General features: G+C 40.5%; 1 protein-coding gene across 2 annotated transcripts in view; it reads right to left on the reverse strand.

The window, feature by feature from the left end:
* Positions 1 to 741: 741 nt before the first annotated feature.
* Positions 742 to 22236, reverse strand: part of LOC132400859 (glutamate receptor ionotropic, kainate 2-like) — a 626396-nt gene continuing 604901 nt past the window's right edge. For both annotated transcript variants that reach the window (XM_059982332.1, XM_059982331.1), the window contains 2 exons: positions 6240 to 6490; positions 742 to 3709 (listed from right to left, as the gene is read on the reverse strand). In XM_059982332.1, coding sequence (XP_059838315.1) covers positions 3545 to 3709; positions 6240 to 6490 — 416 coding nt within the window. In that variant the 3' untranslated portion in view covers positions 742 to 3544. The remainder of the gene's footprint in view (positions 3710 to 6239; positions 6491 to 22236) is intronic.

A 22236-nucleotide genomic window follows, 5' to 3' on the forward strand; every position in this document is an offset into this window, starting at 1 on the left:
TGCTAGTGCCAGTTGGGTGGTTTGACTATTTCAGAAACTGCTGATCTGTGATCTTCACACAAAACAGTCTCTAGAATTCACCGGGATGGTGCAAAATAACAAAAAAACATCCAGTGAGCGGCAGTTCTGTAGGAGAACTTGCCTTGTTAATGAGAGAAGACAGAGGACAATGGTCAAACAGGTTTAAGCTGACAGGAAGGGGACAGACACATAAATAACCAGTGGTGTGCAGAGGAGCAGCTCCAAGCACACAACATGTTGAACCTTGAAGTGGATGGACCAAAGCAGCAGAAGACCACAAACATGTAATCCGTGGCCACTTCATTAGTTACAGAAGGTACCTAATAGAGTGGCCACTGAATGCATGTGAGTATGCATGTGCACAGAGATTGATATGGCATTTCTCATTTGGGGACGGGAGGTAAGAAGAATCTTGACAGGAAGTAAGGTCAGAGGAGAATTAATAATTGAACAAAGATTTCAAAATATAATTTAGTTTCTGGTTCACTGAGCTATATTTTGTCTTTATTTTAATAAAATGCCCTAATTTTGGATTATTCTTTATCGCTATTCTGGAAACAGGTGTTCCACTTCAAGTCAGGCATATTGTGAGGAAGATGCACTATCAATACGAGAGAGAGAGAGGGAGGGGGGGGAGAGAGAGAGAGAGAGGGGGGGGAGAGAGAGAGAGAGAGAGAGAGAGAGAGAGAGAGGGGGAGGGAGAGAGAGAGAGAGGGGGGGGGAGAGAGAGAGAGAGAGTGTTGCATCACATTTGGAGTTAACTAAATCTGAGGATAGATTCCATGGATAATGGAGTAACGTGATTTTGCTTTGGATGTAGGGAGTCTGAGAAAGAATAGGAAAATTTGGTCATGTCCAGCTTTATTCTCTGAATTTAATTTATCAGAACAGGGATAGTATAGTTATTTCTAGGCCAGATAATCCTGCTGACTCACACCTGAGTGGACTCATGTTTGATCTTGACCTCTGGTGCTGTCTGTAAGGAATATGCATGTGCTCCCAATGATGCTCCAGTTGCATCCCCCCCAGCATTTCAAAGAAATGCAGATTGGTAGATTAATGGACTACTATATGTTACATTTGGTGAAAGACAGGGAATTAGGGAAGTTGATGGGCAAATCTTATAATAGAATGTAAATTACAGGGAGGTAGTTTGGGAATGAGATTGAAGGGATTACATTGAGAGTCAGCATAAATTCAATGGGAAGAATGGTCACTCTTTTATGTTGTAAAGGAATATGAAAATATGTAATATAAAGATTGTACTTAGTGAATACCTGAATCATCAATGATTCTGTCCAATGTGCTCAACTCCCCACCAGAAGTGTAGACATAGAGAATTATTCCCCAAATGCAAACAGAATAACTTTAGGATACTGAAATCAGACAAAAATAAAAATATATTAATTCCAGGAATAATTTTAAAAATGGCTAGCAGGGAAGTTGACATTGATCAAGTGTTCTTTGTTCACTCAATGTTCGATGTTCAAATACTACAACCAATAATGCAAGTAGAATATTTCACCAGGTAACCAAAGCAACCACACATGTCAGAGAAATCATGCTCAGTAATATCCCAGTCAGGGTACAGCTTGAGTTCTATGCCCACTTCAGGCCACTCTCATCCATTCTCCCAGGAGGCTGTTTGACAGCAGCCATGACCCAAGTTCTATGGTGTGGCAGAAAACAAGTAAAGTGGATTTTTCCTTGGATGTGAATTAGAAGCAACATTACAAATGGACAGGAAATAGTAAATGTATTTGGAAGACATAGATTCAGTAAATTATTATGAGAATGGCACAATGAAGAAACAATTAGCAGGTAAATTTAGGACTAAGTTCATGAAACTCTTCTTCACCTATTCTACCAATAACAAAAATATGTGGTGATTTTTTGCAAGGAGAAATGAACTCTGTATTTCCTAAAAAGAATTGAAACTATCAAGTGCCAGGATGGGCTGAGGTTGAAGTGGGAGGTGAAGGACCCAAAGCAATTTTTCTAGATAAATAAGAGAGAAAAATGGCTATCATTCTCTGATTTTGAGGATATGAAATATGTTAGTTTTGATTTTTCTGACATTTCTCAATGCGATGACATTTAACACAATTAGATTTACTTCACACTATTTTAGGTAACTGCAAATATCAGCAAATGGAAAGACATCATATTTTACTCTCTGTGGTACTTGGTGAGTTATTTTGCTGGAACAGTTGCCAAATAATACCATGAGGAAGAAGGGATGCAACGCACTTCCACTGGCGGCCAAACATTTTGTGCAAAATATTGAGTTAAATGTAGTGTGAAATAGTCAACTATTTTTTCTATTCCATTATTTTTCTCTTTGTGCATAAATTTCAGACAATACACAGTATGGACTTCATTTATTATCACAATATATGGCCAAGACTTTGCCTTTTATTACACACAATAGTTCATCACTGTATGCTATCAGCCTAATGGAAACCCATTGAGATTTAGTGCCCAAGTGTTCATTTTTTGATAAAAATTATTACAAAAATTCCATACAAAAACTATTTTCATATAAATCTTGCATTTCCACAAATAAACATGAACATCTTGAAAAACTGCCCACAAGGAGTTGTAGCAGTGGTGATTTGAGATTTAGTGCATTCTACAAAAGAGTCTCCTGCAACATTACCATGGGATCATGTCAATGAACAATCCTATATCCGTATTTATTTTGGCAGAACCACACGAGTTGAAAGGTCAGGTGTCAAATCACTTCAGCTGGATGTGGGCGTAGGTGGGTGACACAATTTGAAAGGGCTGATTCTGAAGAACCAGGGAGGGAAAACACACTCTTCTGTTACCACAACGAGGTATGCAAACCGAAACGTTAAACCCTACCTCATCATTCAAGTTCTGAAAAGTACTTCACAATCCATCATTTAATAAGATTAATTGTCTAATAGTCTCTTTTTTCGAGGGTTCATTGCAGTCTGAATCCTGCTTTTAACAAAGTAGATCAACAGAAAACAATTATTGCCTTGTGTTGCCTTCTGATGGCGAAACACCTGAGAGATCACGAGGGTTTCACCAGGCTTCCTATGCCTCTCAGTTCTCTTTCTTCTTTAGCCTCAATTATTTCAATGCCCTCTGTGCATCTTTGAACATTTATTAGCACTATGTGCTCTTTTTATAATTTAGCTAAAGCTCCATATCAGTTTTCTCTTTCCTTTCCATTTTTCTCTCTTTTCCATTATTATCACAGTTTATTACCTGCATGGGGAGAAAGAGAAGGAGGGATGAGAAGAGGAAAGGAAAGGGAAAAGTCTCAGCTCTTTTTAAAAAAATTTATTTGTAAGTTTTGGTCCTTCACAAGGTTTTCAGGATCTGGCTTTGACCACCCTGTTTTTATGTGGTAGGTAACTTCTGTTTCTTGATGCGGCAACATGAGGTAACTCGCTTGTTCGGCACGGTTTGCATATTTCCACAGGAAACACTCTTGCAGGTCATTGGGAACAAAGATTGCTGTTTGTGCTCGGTGTGGATTTTCTACACTTCATGCCATTGTTTCCTTTCCAGGCAATCTCCTGTCGTTGAAGGTATGCATGTTGATAACCTCTTCTGTTTTCACTATGACTGGTGGCTGAGGCCTGTGCTTCAGTCGTCGTTGACACTTGAGAGACAACCTGAGCTCCTCGACCATTGCACTACAGAAGGACCTCTGTGGGGACAATTAAAGACTGAAAATGAGATGCCTTGAAGCAACATCAAATTCACATGTCAGCATAGATTCTTTCCCCTAACACCAGGTTTTCTCGACAAAGGTAGAAAACAAACCATTTAGTACATTTCTTCTTTTTAAATAAAAAATCATGATTGATTTTTAAATGTATTCTGTAAAAACTGCAAGAAGCTATGGGGATGAATGATATAAAGCTGGAAATATTCAGTAGATCGGGCAGTGTCTATACAGACTTAAAAGCTTGTCTGATTTATAATTTTCCCTCATTCTGATCAAAGGGAAATTACTCAACACATTGCTTCTCTTCATGGATACTGCATGACCTTCCATAAACTACCAACATCTACTCTATCTAGTATCTGCAGGTGTTTTAGAGCAGCAATGGAGCAATCGATTGTATTCACACAGTAATCAAATGAATATTACATATCAACAAATAATACACATAACAAAAATAAATGCTGATCATAATCTCCTAAATCAGTAGTTGCCACTGTAAGGTGACCAATTAGTGTATGTTCCCACTGATAACCCCTGATCTACAAACAACCCTATGCCAAACTTTTCTCCAAGAGAGAAAGCTTTCTTCAGTTGTCAGCACTTAACAAGTGCAAGGGTATCATTCTTTAGGTTTATTCAATGCCCACACATTTAATTCAATTGACTTCAATAGAGTGGGATGCATAAGATGTAGGGATGACCATTGCTTGATACACTCACACAGGTTTGGTATTGGTAGGCAAAAGTATGTTTTTATCACCAAGCTGCCAGGATGAATTGTAACATTTCTAAAGATCACTAGCAGTTAGTTTTAAATTACACAAATGAAGAAGAATATCATCTCAGATATCCGAATTTTAACCCATAAAACAATGGCATGAAAGGAGATTAATTCCATACATTGCCACTGAAACTTGTTAAAAGTCAGTCAAGGCTTTTTGCACTTCTCAGCTCTACACCTGCAGCTCATTTCAAAAGTGACTAATAGAGCAGTTACATTTATCTTACAAAAGAATAGAGAAAAGCTACCAAATGCATTAACCTTTTAACCGACAGTATTTCACAAGCCGGTGTGCTAAAATCAATCATGATAAAACAATCAAACCTCGGCATCTTTTAATGCCTGTACAGATATGCCAGAAAGGCTCAGCCCCCAAGTTTGCTTTCTAACCAGTCTGTGACTCCTCCTGCCATTCATTAGGACACTCAAGTGATGATTCGTGAAGAAACCACCCGTCCGGCAACTTAACCCCCGAGGCAAAATGAGTCCTAAAAAAATGTGGACATGTGACAAGATGTAAATTTTACATGATAAAATTTAAACAGGAGAAAGTAGCTAAAAAGTATAGAAGTGCAATGAATACAACCGTTTGTAATCCTTCAATTATCTGTTGCTGCAGCCATAATCTTTTTTTTAAAAAAAGCTAATGGCTTCATGAGGCTGAATAAACCACATATTGACCCATGTTTTGACAGTAGGAAAACAAGTCAAAGGTTCAGATTTACTAATCATAGTTCTAATGATTGAACATACTTCACCTATGTTGAAAAGCATTACACTTGCTTTTCCCATTATCTTAAACGTTTGTAATGGTGACTAATTTGAATGACATGATCATTCTTTCATTTGCAGTAAATGAGGCAGGCCTTGTCCCAAGACTACTCTTACTCGCTGCAATTTGGCAGTCAGAGAAAGTGCAAGGCCTCAGTTTAATGCGTCTTGAAACAGTGTAGTAATCATTGCACATCTACAGAAGAAAACAGCGTTTAATCAGAAAGGAAAATTCAGGAGATGTTCAGTGGAGACAAAGCATTATGGTTAATTAAAAGCACAGCATGAATCAAAAATGCTATAAATGGTAAACATGGATTCAGCTTATTATCTGACAAACACAACTGTCAGTTGTAACATGTTTGTGGACTGAGACATGGATTCAATGACTGCTGTTTTAATGCACTCTGCTTTCTACTATCTGTGTTAATGAGACAAAGTCATAATGCTTCCTTTTTATTACTGTTTCCTACACTGAAATATACTGAACTGCCAATAACTACTTTACACAATTACATTTATTGCATTAAACACCAAATACAATGGGTAAACAATGAAAACATTGTGTTTTTTTGCTGCTCAAAGTTTAGAATGTACCTCAGACACAAAACAAAATGTATAGTTTTTCAAACGGAGGTATTCATGCAGTATTTGAATGTGTTCCCCTGGTTATCTCACACAATGAATAAATGATATTATATAACACTGCATTAGTGTTAACTCTAAAAAAATCATTATTGTACATCTTCAAAGAATGATTCAATAGAACTGGGCTTCAAGAAAGTTGGTAAATATTACTATTGGTACAAACTTCAAGTTCTGCAAACATATATTTAAAGTCTCTGCCATATTCAACATTTAAATACCACATAATCAGTTTCTGCACTAATATAGGATCAATTGGACTGCACCATACAATCTCCAGTAACTTGCAGATGTGCTGGAAAAGTCCTTTACCTTCTCAAGCTGTGCACTTTTTTTCGACTTATACAGAAATTCGCCCACTGCTACAAAGATGGAGAGCACCAGGCCAGCAGCTAGTACTATAAAGATGCCCCCAATGTTCTGGACTCCTAAAGCACTGGCTTCTTTACTTTCTTCCTCAGGGCAGCCATTTCCCCTCCACCATTTCTCCTTCATCATGTGCAACTTGCCGTCCTCTTGTAGCTGGAGAATGGCAATTGTGATCTTTTCCCTGTACGGTGAACCTGGAGGTCAACAGAATGAAATAGGATTAGCTGCTTACCATGGAGTTCCACCCTTTTGTTTACAAACCTTATGACAGCCAAACTGCTCTATGTTGCCAGTAACTATAAAGATCAAAGAGATAAACAATCAGTACAAAATAAGTTTGTTGTGAAGAGATAAACATATGTCTGTGATGTACACTGGTGCTGTGAAGTCAGGGCGGCTTGATTGTAGTCAGTTGAAGGTATCGGTAGAGGGTGTTAAGGATTGGACTGAATTTTTGGCAGTAGACATGCTTGTAAGAGCATTCCCTCAGCACGAAAATAAAATAGAGACACCAATGAACAACTGATACATTGAGTCAGTCAACCCCTCCATTCAATCAGGTCAATAAACAGTATCTTCTGCTAAAATAAGCAGACTTTTAAATGTGCTTCTACTTTTAATCAGATCTGGCAGTGGAGAGTATTACAATGTGAAGTATCTAAAGGAAATTTTATGATACAGGAGAGGATCATTAAGCCTATAGTGTCTGCATCTGACAAAAGAAAGCTGCAAACCCGCTCCCATCCTCCTGCGCTGGGCCTATATTTTCACAGGCAATGGGCTCTCAAGTATGAGCAGTGGAAGGAGCACTCTGTTTTACAAACTATCCATCCCATCGGTGGAAGACTAGATGACTCCCAAATTGGCTTCACAGAACCAGAGTCTAGAAATATCATTCTCAATCTTAAATAAATGTCTAGGAAGTAAGCAGGAACATCTATAAGTACCAGCTAAATACAGTAAGGTTTCTGGTTTGAACACAAGAACAGAAGAAAATATAAGTGGGACCAGGTCGCCTGGTTCCTCAAGCCTATTTCATCATTCAGTTTAAACACTGATAACGTGTCTGAGGCCTCCATTCCAACTTCTGAGCCAGTTTTCTACAGTTCTGAATTCCTCAATCCTTCAAAAAATTCTCCACCATCTTTGTAAATACCCCCAGTGATCTAGCCTCTACAACCCATCCAAGATAGAGAATTTTACAAATCTACCACATTCTGACAGTTGTTCACATTCACTAGTTTTAAAAGGTCAAGTTCTTACCTTGTAACTGTGTCTCCTCATGACTCTTTCACTAGCAGGAACATCACAGTACCTTGTTATGCTTCCTTAAGACCTTACATGTTTCACCCCTCATTCTTTTAAACAAGAAATTCATGACCCAACCATGGTCTAAAAGAAAAGCAATTTCCTTATCTCCCCTTTAACCCGCTACTAATTGCTGTAAATCTCTAGTCTTCAATCTTAACTACTCTACAAAGGGAAATAAATATTTTCTTTTCATTCTGTTTCAAGCCTGCATTATTTGATGCAATTGACTTCCAACTGATTCCCTTATCCCAAAGAAAATAACCACAACCCACAGAATTATTCCTCTAATGAAAATGTCCCAATCCTGACAATTCTTTTCTCCACTTTCTCCAGTGCAGCTAGTGCCACAGGAAGGCAGCACCCATCAGTAAGGACCTTCACCATCTGGTACATGCCCTCATTGCCTGACTGCCATCAGAGAGTAGGTACAGAAGCCTGAAAACCCACACTCAGCATTTGAATGACAGCTTCTTTGCATCCAGCATCAAATTTGTGACCAATCCATGAACCTATGAGCACTACCTTACTATTCATCTTGACTAATAACTGCAGTGCAGATTTCTTTCTTTCATCTGGAAAATAAGATCAATAGGTTGTCTTGAAATTGCACACCATTTTGTCTTAGAAATAAATTATAGTTCCTTTAGTCAGTTCACTTGGTCCACAACCTAAAACTCCCACCCAGTCTTCTTGAACCATTGCAAACCCAGTGAGAATAGCTTCCCAGTAGGATTGTAGATGTTCTGGAAGACAATTCTTTCTCAAGAGCAATGGTTCTGGACTTTTACAGTGACACTTCATTCTGTACCTGAATTTTAAAAAACCATAGACTCACACAACAACGGAACAATTTTCACTTGAGGTATCAGATAGGGAATGTCAGAAACTGGTGGCACAGCAAGTGGATAGTGACTGTGTGATTTATCTCCCCCAGTTTCATAGGTCTTGATATTAATCAGCTTTTATTTACTGACTATCTGAAAACAGCAAAGAGATTGAGAGTTGTTGTTGTTCAGGAAGTTGAGTATATGAGCCACTGAAGGTGAACATGCAGCTACAGCAAGCATTTAAGAAACCAAATAATAGAGGACTTGAATGCAAGAACAAAAACAGCTTTCACCAATTACATTAGGTCCTGGTAAGGTCACACCTGGAAAATTGCATACAAGTCAGATCTACCTGTCTAGGGAATGATATATTAGTGATGGAGAGAGTGCAACAAAAGGTATACCAGATTGAATCCTGGGATGGAAAGATTGTCCTTTGGGAAGAGATTAACCAAACTGGACCTGTACTGTTTTGAATTTGGGAGTAAATGCCTTCTCATTTAAACGCTCAAAATTTTACTGAGCACGAAAATTTAAATGCAGGGATGATTTCTCCGTTTAGAGTCACAGTTTCAAAGAAAGTAGTCAATATTCAACACAGAATGAGAACTTTCATCACGCAAAGAGCAGTGAATCACAGGAAATTTCTACTCAGCATTGTAAAGGCTCAGTTGCTAAGTATGTTCATACCAGAAAGAGAGAGATATGTCAACATGAAGAGAAGTAAGGGACATGATGCATCAAGAAAGTGAAGCTGAGTTAAAAGAGCAGACATGATGTCATCAAATGATGCAGAAAGCACAGGGCAAAATAGTCTACGACTTGTAATTTTTTATTGTTGTTCTCTAGCCCTAGAGACTGCACTCTGCTAATACATCCTGAACCCAAAACTAAGTACTAATTGGAGATCTTTGCATGGGAAATACTTGATGGATTAAAGGGCAACTCAAAGTCTGTCTGAATAAGTAAGCATTCACGGAGTAGCCCTCTGCTTGGACTGAGCTGCAGGACAAAGCCCAGCTAAGGAACTCATGGGAAGAAAGGGAGAGGCAACGGCACAGAACACATCACAAATTGCCTTGTGACCTCAAGAAGAAACTCTAGTTTTTTCTGGTACAACAAGGAAAATGCTTGTACTCCCAGAAGCTGCCAATACCTGCTTTTACTGTTCAAGTAAATGCTGTTTCAAATTTCCTACTCAGTCCCCAGTTAAAATGAAATCAGAGCCCCATTTCCATCATACACAAATTTAACAGAATAATTTTTACAGTTCATATTGAAAATGGAAATAAAACTGAGTCAACAGCAGAAGCCACTGACAGCTAAAAGACTGATTGCTTCTCTTTAGATTTTTCATTTTCATTTTATAATATATAGTTTAAAGATTATGTAATACCCTGGGAAAAGTTTTACTGCTAACGTAATGGTCATTCTGTAGAAGCAGAGTTCAGGTTATGGTTAGAGATAACGGGTGCTTTGGAATGTAAGCCGTCCAATGAGGGGAGTGGGTTTTTCGTGTTGTGTGTCTGACACAGTGTGTGAGCGGGGTCATTTGATTTGGTGGGAGACAAAGGGAGAAATCACTGGAGGTAAGCAGTCATAGGACTCGACCCGGAGCGGGACCATGATCCGACAAAGCCAGGGGAGATCAAAGGAGGATCAAAGGGAAACAGTCAGTCCAACTTGTGCACATTAGGCTGTTTCATTAAAATGGGCCCTTCCCCTGTTTTTTTTGCTTTTTCTTTACTAACCCTGTAGTCAACTTAAGAATTATAAAGTGAAATCATTTAATTATATGCAATGTACTGTTATTTCGCAGTACTGGTTTATAACAGGGTAACAAATCACACAGCATCCACACAAACAGGGGGTTTCGAGTTGGGTTTACACTTCAATCTCACACGTTCGGTGGGGCCAGAAATTGTCTTCCTTAGACTTACGCAGCTGACAGAACCTGAATGTTTTAATTAGATTTATTTGTCAGGTGTACATCAAAGCATACAGTGAAATGCATTGTTTGTGTTAAATCAAATCAGCAAGGATTGTGCTGTGCAGCCCACACCCTTTTACTTAACATTGTATGTTTCATTTCCCCCTGGCCTATAATCAATTAACTACATGGGAGGATGAGCAAGTAGAACTAAAGATCAAAGAGACCCATGGAGTTTTAGAGAGATATAGCACAAACCATGTCCTTGCAATCTATTTGTACTAATCTTACATTAATCCCATTTTATTTTCCTCATATTTCTGTCAATTTCCCTCAATTTCCAAGACTCGCCTACACAATTGGTGCAATTCAGTGTCCAAACAACCTGCATGTCTTTGGGATGTGGGAGACAGTAAACCCATACAGTCATGGGGAGAATGTACAACCACCCCACAGGCAGTAGCAATGTCAGTGCTGAAACTCGGGCACCTGTGACACACTAGCCATACTGTGCAGCCCCAGCAGCAGTAGAGACAGTAACTGTGTGATAAAATTTTCAACATTCAATTTTAGAATTGTCTTTTAATTAATGTCTGCTTTTCAGAAAAGTCAAATGTAAGCTACATATAATAAATCTTCATTTGATGGACACATAAGCATAACACTGCTCGAGTTGATAGTATTTAAACTTGAAAGATAAAATTTTACATTTATTTAGTAATGCCAGGGCATTTTACAGAGCCTTACAGCTAATGAGGAACTTTTGTACTGTTGTAATATAAGTATTGCCGCTAACTTGTGCATAGCAAGATCTCACAATAATCAATCCAGTAAGGAATAACAATATTATGGAAGTTGTGGTAAGGCAGGGGTTAAAGACAGCATCCAGGCAAGTACAGCCTGGGGCAGTTGTTGTCAGGTGAAACCTCTGAAGTGAGACCACCAGAGACAGCTCTGTTTACCACAGACAAGATAGGCTGGGGTGGCTGTGGCAACATGTACTCAAGCCAGCAGAGTAAAAGACTGCGTTCTTTTACACAACAGGAGGTGCCAGAGACAAATGAGATAAGAATAAAGGAAGGATTCGAAACAAATATAACAATGAGGGGATAATTGCTTTACTAACATAGAAGTATCAGCTTGCAGTTTCTATTGATCTAGAATGGTGATTCACAATAAGGAACTCAAAGGTACACAGACAATTTACCAAATGGTCAACATCCTTAACAGATAAGCCAATTTTGCATAAAGATACCAGTTTTCTGTCCTGGCTTCAGAACAGTGTGGGTGACAGGGGTCATGTTGTTCTACTTGTGTAAAAGTAAGCATGTTTGATTTGTAAGGTTGAGTGTGTTCTGCACCAAGATATGTTATTTATTTTACTATTACTAATGACAGTTACTTGGAGGGTCCACTGACGTGGCTAATCTTTGACTTTGTTATACATGAGGAAGGAATTCAGCCAAGTTGTTGATCAGTCCTAAAGCGTACGGTGCTCATATTTGAGCAAAGAACTTAGTCTGCTGCTGGAATGCAAATTTCCTCCTACATGGAGTAGCCAAGGTATGCCTGTACCTTAGTTGCTGACACAGGAAAACAGCAGCATTAAAAAAAAGGTTGATGGGGCCCGTGTTGCACCCCATATAATGTTGCTGTGGTCAAGGATGTGTCCTGCATGAGGTTGCCATGGTTTAGGTTGTGTCACACATGTGGTGTCTCACACAAAGCACAGGGAAATTTGATAACTATGTGGTTAAAAAAAAGAATTCCGGAGTGGGGCGGTCTGTAGCAGTTTGCGGTGTGTGTGGGGGCTATGGCTGTTGTGTGTGACGATGGGTGGCGGGTAATGGTGTTGTGCTGAGAGAACAGCTGGAAATTATGTCCCGATTCGTGGTCGGCAAGATGAAGACCCCAGTAACTGGCCGCAAGGACCCGCGCGTTGGATACAAATACTCAATGGCAAGTAGGGAGGGGGCAGCCGCAGGGCTGGGCCCGGTTTCGCATGGGGGATGCAGCCGACCCTCTTCCCAGTTTACACCCGCGGTGAGGTGTCACTCCGGCTCTGAGCTGGAGCTAGCCGCCTTTTCCGTTCTGCCTTGCTTAGCTTAGCTCGTGCTGGTCACCGACGCCCTTAGCCTAAAGGACATCTTTCCCCGAATCTCCCTCTCAAAAGTACTTCTCCAACCACCTTTCCGGGAAACACAAATGCACCTTCAATTTAAAATTAACCTCGGTATTTTTAAAACACAGATTATCTTCACTTTTTGTACTTGAACTGAAATTATGTGTTTCACTTAGGCATGCACAATCCATCTTATCCTCTGAAGGAAAAACTATTGCCGACCTTCAGACTAAATGTTCCCTGTGCACCAAGCCTGTGCAAATTTTGGATGTTTTATTTTAAAAATGTTAAAATAGATGCCAGAGTAAGTTCTTGGTTGTGGTTTGTCAAGTTTTCAAATGTTCTGTTTTTGGGTGTGTTTGCGACTGGATATGTCTTAATACTTGTCTACTGGAATCAATCGAAGCATCATAAATATTTAAATAAAATATGGCGTTTAAAACCAGCACGCTTAAGGATGAAACAACAGACAGAAGTTGTTGCATGATGAGGCCCAATTTGAAGGATTGTTTAAACATAATGCAGGCTCATGGAATAAAAGGTCTCAACTGCTGAAACAGTGGAGAACTGTAAGTTGTGGGTTTGCTCAGAGGACAGTACAGAAACTTCATGATTTCAGGATGGATGTGCAGGCTAAAACTCAAGATTTGTGGATGACACCAACCTAGGCATATGATAAATATTGGGATCGGTAGAAATAGCTTACAAGAAGATGAAGGCTGGCAAGATGGGCAGGTGAGTCACAATTTAAAGTTAATAGCAAAATTTGATTGATGCATTTAGCCAGAAAGAGCAAGGCAGAAGAATACAGTCCTCTCAGCAGAGCTGTAAGTTGCGAACAGAGACCTAGTGTACAGGTCCTTGGAATTGGCAGGGCATGTTAAAACAGTGATTGCTGAAGTTTACCGGATCTTGGATTTCTTAAATAGTGGCTTAGAACCTAAGAACAGGGAGGAAATTGTGCTTAAATCTAGTGACTATGTTTTTTAAAAGATATGATATTCCTAGAGAAGATGGTAAAAACATACTAGAATGGTTTTTGGAATGACAGATCTTGGTCTCCCAGTTGTCTTGAGTTTTTGGAACATGAAATTGGAAATCAAAAGAACAGTGGATGCTGGAAATATTGAATAATAAACAGAAATGTAAGAAGCAAGTTAATTGGAACTTGTACCTTATCTCTTTTTGTGGAGGTAGGTGGCGAAAGAAAGAAAGGGCAGTTTTTGGGTACAGAGAGAGAGAGTTTCTTACAGGGGACAGTAGAGCTGAGATTGATGTGGAGGGCAGCACTGACTAAAGATTAAAGAATAAGGAGTAGGCCATTTAGAACGGAGTTGAGGAAAAACTTTTTCACCCAGAGAGTTGTGGATCAATGGAATTCTCTGCCTCACAAGGCAGTGAAGGCCAATTCTCTGGGTGCTTTCAAGAAAGAGATAGAGCTCTTAAAGATAGCAGAATCAAGGGATATGGGGAGAAGGCAGGAACGGGGTACTGATTGTGGATGATCAGCCATGATCACAGTGAATGGCAGTGCTGGCTCAAAGGGCCGATTGGCGTACTGCACCTATTGTCTGAATGGCTGCCTCCTGTAGTCTTAAGATTAACTATTCAGCAGGGCAGTGAATCAAAGTTAACATTGAGGGTTGATGGCCTGAAAGCGATTTAATTGAAGTTTATTTAATTGTGACTAGTCCCTTTCTGGCATGTGGAGAGAATCTGTTCTATTTACAGGTGATTGAGGGGGCAGGAAATACATTCAAAAGGGAGTGGGGGGGGGGAACTTTGTTAGTGGCAAAAGTAGTCAATTGGGCTTTTAAAATAGGTATTTAAGATAATGTTTTGGGCTATGGGGAAGAGCAGGCAATGTAACTGAGTGGTTGCAGGGAACTGGCAAGGGGTCATTAGGGTGGGAAAAAAAAAAGAATTCCAAAATTCGTACGTGCATGCAAGTGTTTCTGTGTCTGATGTGTGTGTGTGTGAGAGAGAGAGAGAGAAAGAAAGAAAGAATATGGTAACATGAAAGTCCCCTGTCTTGCACCTCCGGTAGCATGCATGTTTGTACATTTTAAGACCATAAGACATAGGAGTAGAATTAGGCCATTCCAGCCCATCGAGCCTGCTCTGCCACTTCAACATGGCTGGTTCCGGATACCACTCAGGCCCATACACCTGATTTCCCATCATATCCTTTGATGCCCTGACCAATCAGGAAACTATCAAATTCCACCTTAAATATTTCCATGGACTTGGCCTCCACTGCAGTCTGTGGCAAAGCATTTCACAACTCTCTGGCTAAAATAAATCCTCCTTATCTCTGCTCTAAAAGCTCACCCCTCAATTTTGAGGCTATGCCCTCCAGTTCTCTAGTTCTGAATACACCCCCCCCCCCAAACAGAGGAAACATCTTCTCCACAGTCACCATATCTAGTCCTTGCAACATTCAGTAGGTTTCAATGAGAGCCCTTTGCTTTCTTTTAAATTCCAGTGAGTACAGGCCTAAAGCTGCCAATTAAGGATTCTGTGGACCCCAGGTTGGGAACCCCTGAAAAATGCGAGAACACTGTGGTTGTTCAATGTATATGTGAAATGCAAAAACAGCTCGATGAATCCTGTAAAAAGCAGAGAAAGTGAGCAAAAGTTATTGGAAAAGAACAGACAAAGTATAATAGCATCTACCTCTGTGTTTGAATAGAAAGAATTAGCACCAGAGTCTGACGATGAACCTGTATCCCTGCTTACAGGTTTTAACAAAGCCCATACCAAGTGATATCTCTTGATTACTCAGTGACACTGATGTCAGCTGGTACCTACCATAGGCAGTGGTTCCCAAAAGCAGTAAGGGAGATGGGAGACAGGTGACGGAGAGGTGCAGAGGGAATGAGAGAAATGTGATTTAAATGTACCTTGAACTTATCTAGTAGAAACTTTTACGAAAATATTCCCCTTGCACTGAGGATTGGCACAAAAAATGTGTTAGACAGGGGACAATGATATTAATGAATATGTAGAACACATGCGTAAATGTTTTCAGAAGTATTCTGGATTTAATCTAGAAGTGACGACACCCAGTTTAATAAATGTTATTGTAAATAAATTGCAACCTAGTTTGAGGAAAACATATACTGTTACTTCTATGAGATGAGAAGAGTGAAGTAAAATTGTGAGTGTTTTACAATATTGCCAACAGTAATTACAACTTCAGAGGATTAAAACTGTTTAGGGGAATGGGTCAATACTTGTGTGAGATTTCCCAAGATGCTCCACTGTAACCTCTTGGCACTATTGTTCATTGCTTTAAAATTATTGTGATAGCTTCCTATACAAGTTGAATGCTATTTTAACATACACCTTTGTCCTATACTTAATCAAATTGGCAGTGACCAAATTTTGGCTAATCATTGCCAAATTAACTTCTCCTTAAAATTTTATTGTCAACTTTGGTTTTAACATTACCTGCTTTATACACATATAGCTCATGTGACCCACTTGCAACTTGTAATTTTTGTTTTGGACAGCATAGTTGTTTAGATAATAATATTCAAAATGTGAAATAAATTCTAAATGGGTTTTACAGTTCTTTGATGTAGCAAACATGGAAACGGGATGGTGGACTTGGTGGGGTAAACATGGGTATGCCTGGCCAATAGGTTCAAAGATGCCCTTGGGCCAGGACAACTTTGATAAAATTTGTACCTCTACCATCACCAGCACCATAGACTATGCAACCTATGTATTTCCGAACTATACTTAAGAACTTGCACAATTTTAATTTTGCCCATTTTTAAATGCCACCTAATATATGTCTACACTACATGTGATTTTTCTCTTAACTATTTTTCTTCCCAATCTGGTACTGGGGGAACTTTAGTGGGAAAATCCATTGGAAATAGAGCGTGTGCACCATATATACCAGTTTAGGTGTGCAGCTACCTTCCCTCCTGTTCCTGCTCTGCTCAAGCCCTATTTACTTTAACTAAAACCTGCAACCTTGCAGCTCGCTATGCATTAGGAGTAGCACATGACAATGGACAATTAAGAAAACTACGGAGGTTTCACATCTCTTTGGAACTCCGATAAAACAGTGAATTAACCATGACTCTTTTCCTGCTTTTCAATCACTTGCTACAATTGTTGTTAAACTATGTCGTTCATACAAATGGGAAGAATGAAATCTTCTGTTTTAGATAGTGCTACCAAATGTGTGCAATAGCTTACTGGTCGTCAAAAAGCTAAAAAAAAACCTGACCAAAACATCACAACAAATACCTTTTTTGAGGTAAACTGTGACTGATGGCGAGGGAGGTTCAGGAATTGAATTGATGCAGATGGAGTTCCAATGCTCTTACAGCTGGCCTGGGAGTGAGGCAGGATCACTCTGGTAGCCAAGCTGATTTGAATAGCTTGAGAGTGGTTTTGGGCTGGGTTGTGAAATCTGGGCCAGGACTGAGTCGCCGGGTGATGAAATCTGGGCCTGGAGTGAGTTACTGGGCGGCATGGTCTAGGCCCGCGGTCCTTCATAGCAATGGTGACTGACTCCGAGTGCAAGGAACCTTACACTGTTTAGACAATTTAAATGCCAGCCCAGATGGGAGGCGAGTGCCAATTTCACCTACACTCCACAATCTTCACTCAGGGCAGGGCACCGGAGCCTTTCGCTGTTCTGTTGTTAGGTCAATTTAAACATGGTCCCAACAGACTGAAAAGACAGGGCGTCGGTTGGGATAAGAGCTGATTTTGCTCCTTCTCTACGATTGTCATCTCCATGGCACTGGCTATGAAGACTGCCCCGGCTGCTGTGCTTTGTGCCCTGATTTGGGCTGCTACAGGGTTTGGATCTGAGGACTGAATTGTGGTACAGAATGCTGTTGTTTGCTTCAACTGTTTGCATGATTTTTATTTTTTCCCTTTCTGTGGCACTTCGAATGTTGGTCTTTTATTCTTATTCTTTTTTGGTTTATTTTGGGTTTCTTGCCTTGTGGCTACTTGCAAGCAAACAAATCTCAAGGTTGTATAATTTATACATTCCTTGATAATAAAATGTACTTGAAATAACTAAAGGGATCTAACAAGCTAACTCCTTTGATGAGGCAGCTAAAAGAGATCTTCTTGCTATGTAGCATTTCATTGTGATCAGACTGCCAATATTTTCCATATTCTTTGATGAACTAGTACTATTACAACATGATGTGTCAGTAGCTGAAAAAGACTTTTTAAAGCACACTATGTGCAAGACTACATAGAATGATGGTTATAATCGAAAATGAAAGATTCTCAGCCAAAGTGAGTAAAGCTGCAGCAACTGTATGATTTGCGAGAGACATAGTCCTGAAAGACACTGCCGATGTCTGCAGTTGCTGCGTCCTCGCCCCGGAATTCATTTGTGCATTTACAAATGGACTTTATGCAGTTACCTAGATGTATGGGTTATGATTATGCACTTGTTATTTTGCTTGTTATCTCCATGGGTAAGAGCTTATCCAACACGGAGAAATTATACTGTACTGTTGCTGATTGTTATGATGAGAATTTATCCATAGGTTCGGGATTCCTCAGAAAATCACAAGTGATAATGGTCCTCACTTTATCAGTAAAGTATATAGGAGTTGACAAAAATCTTGTAGAGTAAGTACCACCTCACTCGCCCTTACCACCCTCAATTTTACCAGCAGATGAAACGCAAAATTGGAGCCCTGAAATGCAGGCCAGCTAAATTGTGCGACAAGACTGAACAATAGTGGCCAGAGGTACAACAGTTGGTCCTCATGACAAACTGCGTAACAAGCCGATCTCTACACGAGATAGTTTTGCAGCATCCTGTATACTTGCCGGTAGCCCTACCCTTTTTGATTAAACAGATGGATATCATATTGTGAGTGGAAACATGTTGCATTATTGTATAGCACTAACATAAGCTCTTAAAGGTTTCCATCAACAGGTACTTAAAGCCAAGTAGATCATGCTGACTGCAGAGTGCCACACTGACCAACCAAGAGATTGGGTACCGCTGAGAGCCTACTGATGAAACAAATATCTGGAACTCCACTGGGAAGGTTCATTCCAGGTGTTGCTGACCATATAGATCACTTTAATAATCCAAGGAAAGCTGCTGTGGATACATGCTTTACATATTAACCCTGTGGTGCCACCAGACCAGGGAAGAATGGTGATGATGAGGACTGATGGACTGAACTCTTGATCTTTGCTATTTGCCGCCTTAAGTAATCACTATGCATTATAAATTTCTGTAATCTGAATATCTGTTTTCTGCCTAAATGCAGAAGTATTTCACAACACTAATAATCCCAACACTTTTCTTTGCCTTGGTCACATACTAACCAAGTTGGGTTGTTGGGTGTGTTCTAGTGAGGGCCCATTCATTCAGTTGGTTGCTTGCTGTGGTGAACTACATATATCTGTCTGGACACGCCCCCCCCCCCCCCCACTGACTGCTCCTGTGGCTTCTCCCACGGATCCCAGTATAAAGGCGATCGGAGGCATTGCTCCTCCCTCAGTCTCCAGGATGCAGTGTGGTGGTCAATTGCTGCTTGTTCTTTCTTCCAGCCAATAAAAGCCTATATCTCGCCTCACGTCTCCAAGAGTTATTGATGGCGCATCACTTGCCAATGTGTTTATCATAGTAATCTTGATCCTGCATTTTACTTTGATAATGAAATTAGAACCATAAAAGGAGCATAGGACTGCACTGCCCATAGGAATGACTCTTGCCAAAACAATTGTTTTCAAGGAGAGCATCAACCTACTTATAACAATTGCATAAAACAGCTCCCCCATCTCCCTCCACCACCCCCAGCTCCAAAGCTGCTTCATGAGGACAGGGTGAAGAATATTACTATAACCAATGAGGGACGGAGTTGGGTAACAGTATGTGCAATGTCTCTACTACTGCTGACACTCCGAATCCTGTTAACCAACAGGCCTATCACTGGCTGTCAGTGATACCCCTTCTAATATGGATCTTTGTCCTGAACCAAAGCATTGGAGGGACTGGCATCTGGCCTACTCTCTCTCTCTCTCTCTCTCTACATGCTACTGTGTCGGGCTGCCATTCAAGAACTACAGAGACTGAGTGTTTTTGGATTGTAATGTTCCTGTTCTAGGAACCTGCCAGGCTGGCTTGTGAAATCACTAACACTGTGTTAGCACTGCTGGAGAAACTGGCTAATGATACAACCTTAGTACTACATGGTACAGGTCAGGCCATCAATGACATAACTGCAGAAATGCTCCAATCTGCACTGTGGCTCTTCAAAATCAATCAGCACTGGAGTTTCTGTTGCTTGAAAGGTGGCACTGGTGCAATTATTAGCTAGGAGTTTAGCACATATGCCCCTGATGTCAACAGCCAACTATCCCTGATGAAACTTAATCTCAGATATTCTGCGCTATTGAAATACAATAAAGGTAATATTGTCCTCTACAGGATAAAGAGGTGGAAGTATGGAAGTTGTGGTAAAACAAGGGTTAGAGACAATAGCCAGGCAAGTAAAGACCTTTGAAGTGAGATTTTAGAGACACCTCTGCTTACTACAATTCAGGTAGACTGGCGCGACTGTGTTAGTGTGTACTCAAGACAGATGAATGAAGCCTCTTTAGTGAGACTTTTCTGGAAAGGTCTTTCTAAAACATAATGACACTACACAACAGGAGGTGCCAGAGACAGATGAGATAGGAATAATGAATCACACCCTGCAACTAAGGGACAATTGCATTACTAACTTCAAAGTGGCAACTTGTAGTTTATGTTGACTTTGAAATCTCTATTCTGAATGGCAATTGATTTTGCAAGTAAGGAACTCAAACATATTCAATTTACCAAAGAGTCAATATCCGTAACTGAGAAACCAATTCTGTATAAAAATAAACAAGAAAAAATCTGCAGACACTGGAAATCCAATGCAACACACACAAAATGCTAGAGGAAATCAGCAGGCCAGGCAGCATCTATGGAAACGAGTACAGTCAACATTTCGACCCTTCATCAGGACTGAAGGAAAAAGATGAGGAGTCAAAATAAGAAGGTGGGTGGGGGGGGGGGGGTGAAGGGAGGAAGAAACACAAGGTGATAGGTGAAACTGGGAGGGGGAGGAGTGAAGTGAAGAGCTGGGTATTTGATAGGTGCAATAGATACAGGGCTGAAGAAGGGAAATCTGATTGGAGAGGGCATGTCCATGAAATAAAGAAAAGGGGGAGGAGCACCAGATGAGCAGGCAAGGAGATGAGGTGAGAGAAGGAAACAGGAACGAGGAATGCTGAAGGAGAACGGGGTGGGGGGGGGGGGGGGGTTGGGGGAATACCAGAAGTTTGAAAAATTGATGTTCATGTAATCAGGTTGGAGGCTACCTAGACAGAATGTAAGATGTTGCTCCTCCAAACTGAGTGTGGCTTCCTCGCGACAGTAGAGGAGGCCATTGACCAGCCACCAGCCTCCGCATCCAGCACATAATTCCCCATAACCTCTGCTGTCTCCAATGGAATCCCCCCAGCAAGCACACTTTTTCCTCCCCCCCCCCCCACAATTCCCCTTTCTCTATGCGAATCTCTTGTCCATTTGTCCCTCCCTACTGATCTCCCTCCTGGCACTTATCCTTAGCTCTACACCTCCTCCTTTAGTGCCATTCAGAACCTCAAACGGTCCTTCCAGATCAGGCAACATTTCACCCGTGAGTCTGTTGGGGTCATCTGGTGCTCCCCGTGTGGCCACCTATCTATTGGTGAGACCTGACATCAATTGGGAGACAGCTTCACTGAGCACCTATGCTATATCTACCAGAAAGCAGGATCTCCCAGTGGCTGCCCATTTTAATTCTACAACCTATTCCCATTCCGACATGCCAGTCCATGGCCTCCTCTACTGCCACAATGAGGCCACACTCAGGTTGGAGGAGTGGGTATTCTGTCTGGGTAGTCTCCAACCTGATGGCATGAACATCGATTTCTTGAACTTCCAGTAATGCCTCCTACCCGCTTCACCGTTCCCCATTCCCATCTCCCTCTGTCACCTTATCTCCTTACATGCCCATTATCGCCCTCCGGTGCTCTTCACCCATTTTATTTCTTCCATGGCCTTCTGACCTCTCCTAAAAATTTCTCCCTTCTCTAGCCCTGTATCTCTTTCACCAATCTACTTCCCAGTTCTTTACTTCACCCCTCCCCACTCCCCAGTTTCACCTATCACCTTTTGTTTCTTCTTCCCCTCCCCCTACCTTCTAACACCTAATCTTTTTTTCTCCAGTCTTGATGAAGGGTCTCAGCATGAAACGTCAACTGTTTACTCTTTTCCATAGATGCTGCCTGGCCTGCTGAGTTCCTCCAGCATTTTGTCTGTTTAAAGAGAGCAATTTTCTGTTCAGACTTCAGAGCAATGTGGGTGATGGGGGTCATGTTGTTCTCCTTGTTCAGAAGTAAAATAAATAAAGCTTGAGTCATAAGAGTGTATGTGGTCTGGGCCCAGTTATTTTAGTTATTTTATTATCGGTGATGACAATTTGTTTTTTGGAAATTATTTCAGGGGCAAATTGAAGCTAAACTGTGCCTGATCTAAGATCTCAATTTCAAGCACATTGTGATTAAAACATATTGCAATTATGCAAACCTTTCTTTGATGACAATTAATTAACTTTTAAAACATACATACATAATGCAAAGAATATTTCCAACAAAATGTTTATCCACTAGAAAAACAACAGATGGACTTCAGCCTGGAGTTCTGTTTAATGTTTTTCAATAATT

The sequence above is a fragment of the Hypanus sabinus genome, chromosome 10 (genome assembly GCF_030144855.1).
Source record: "Hypanus sabinus isolate sHypSab1 chromosome 10, sHypSab1.hap1, whole genome shotgun sequence".
NCBI lineage: Eukaryota > Metazoa > Chordata > Chondrichthyes > Myliobatiformes > Dasyatidae > Hypanus > Hypanus sabinus.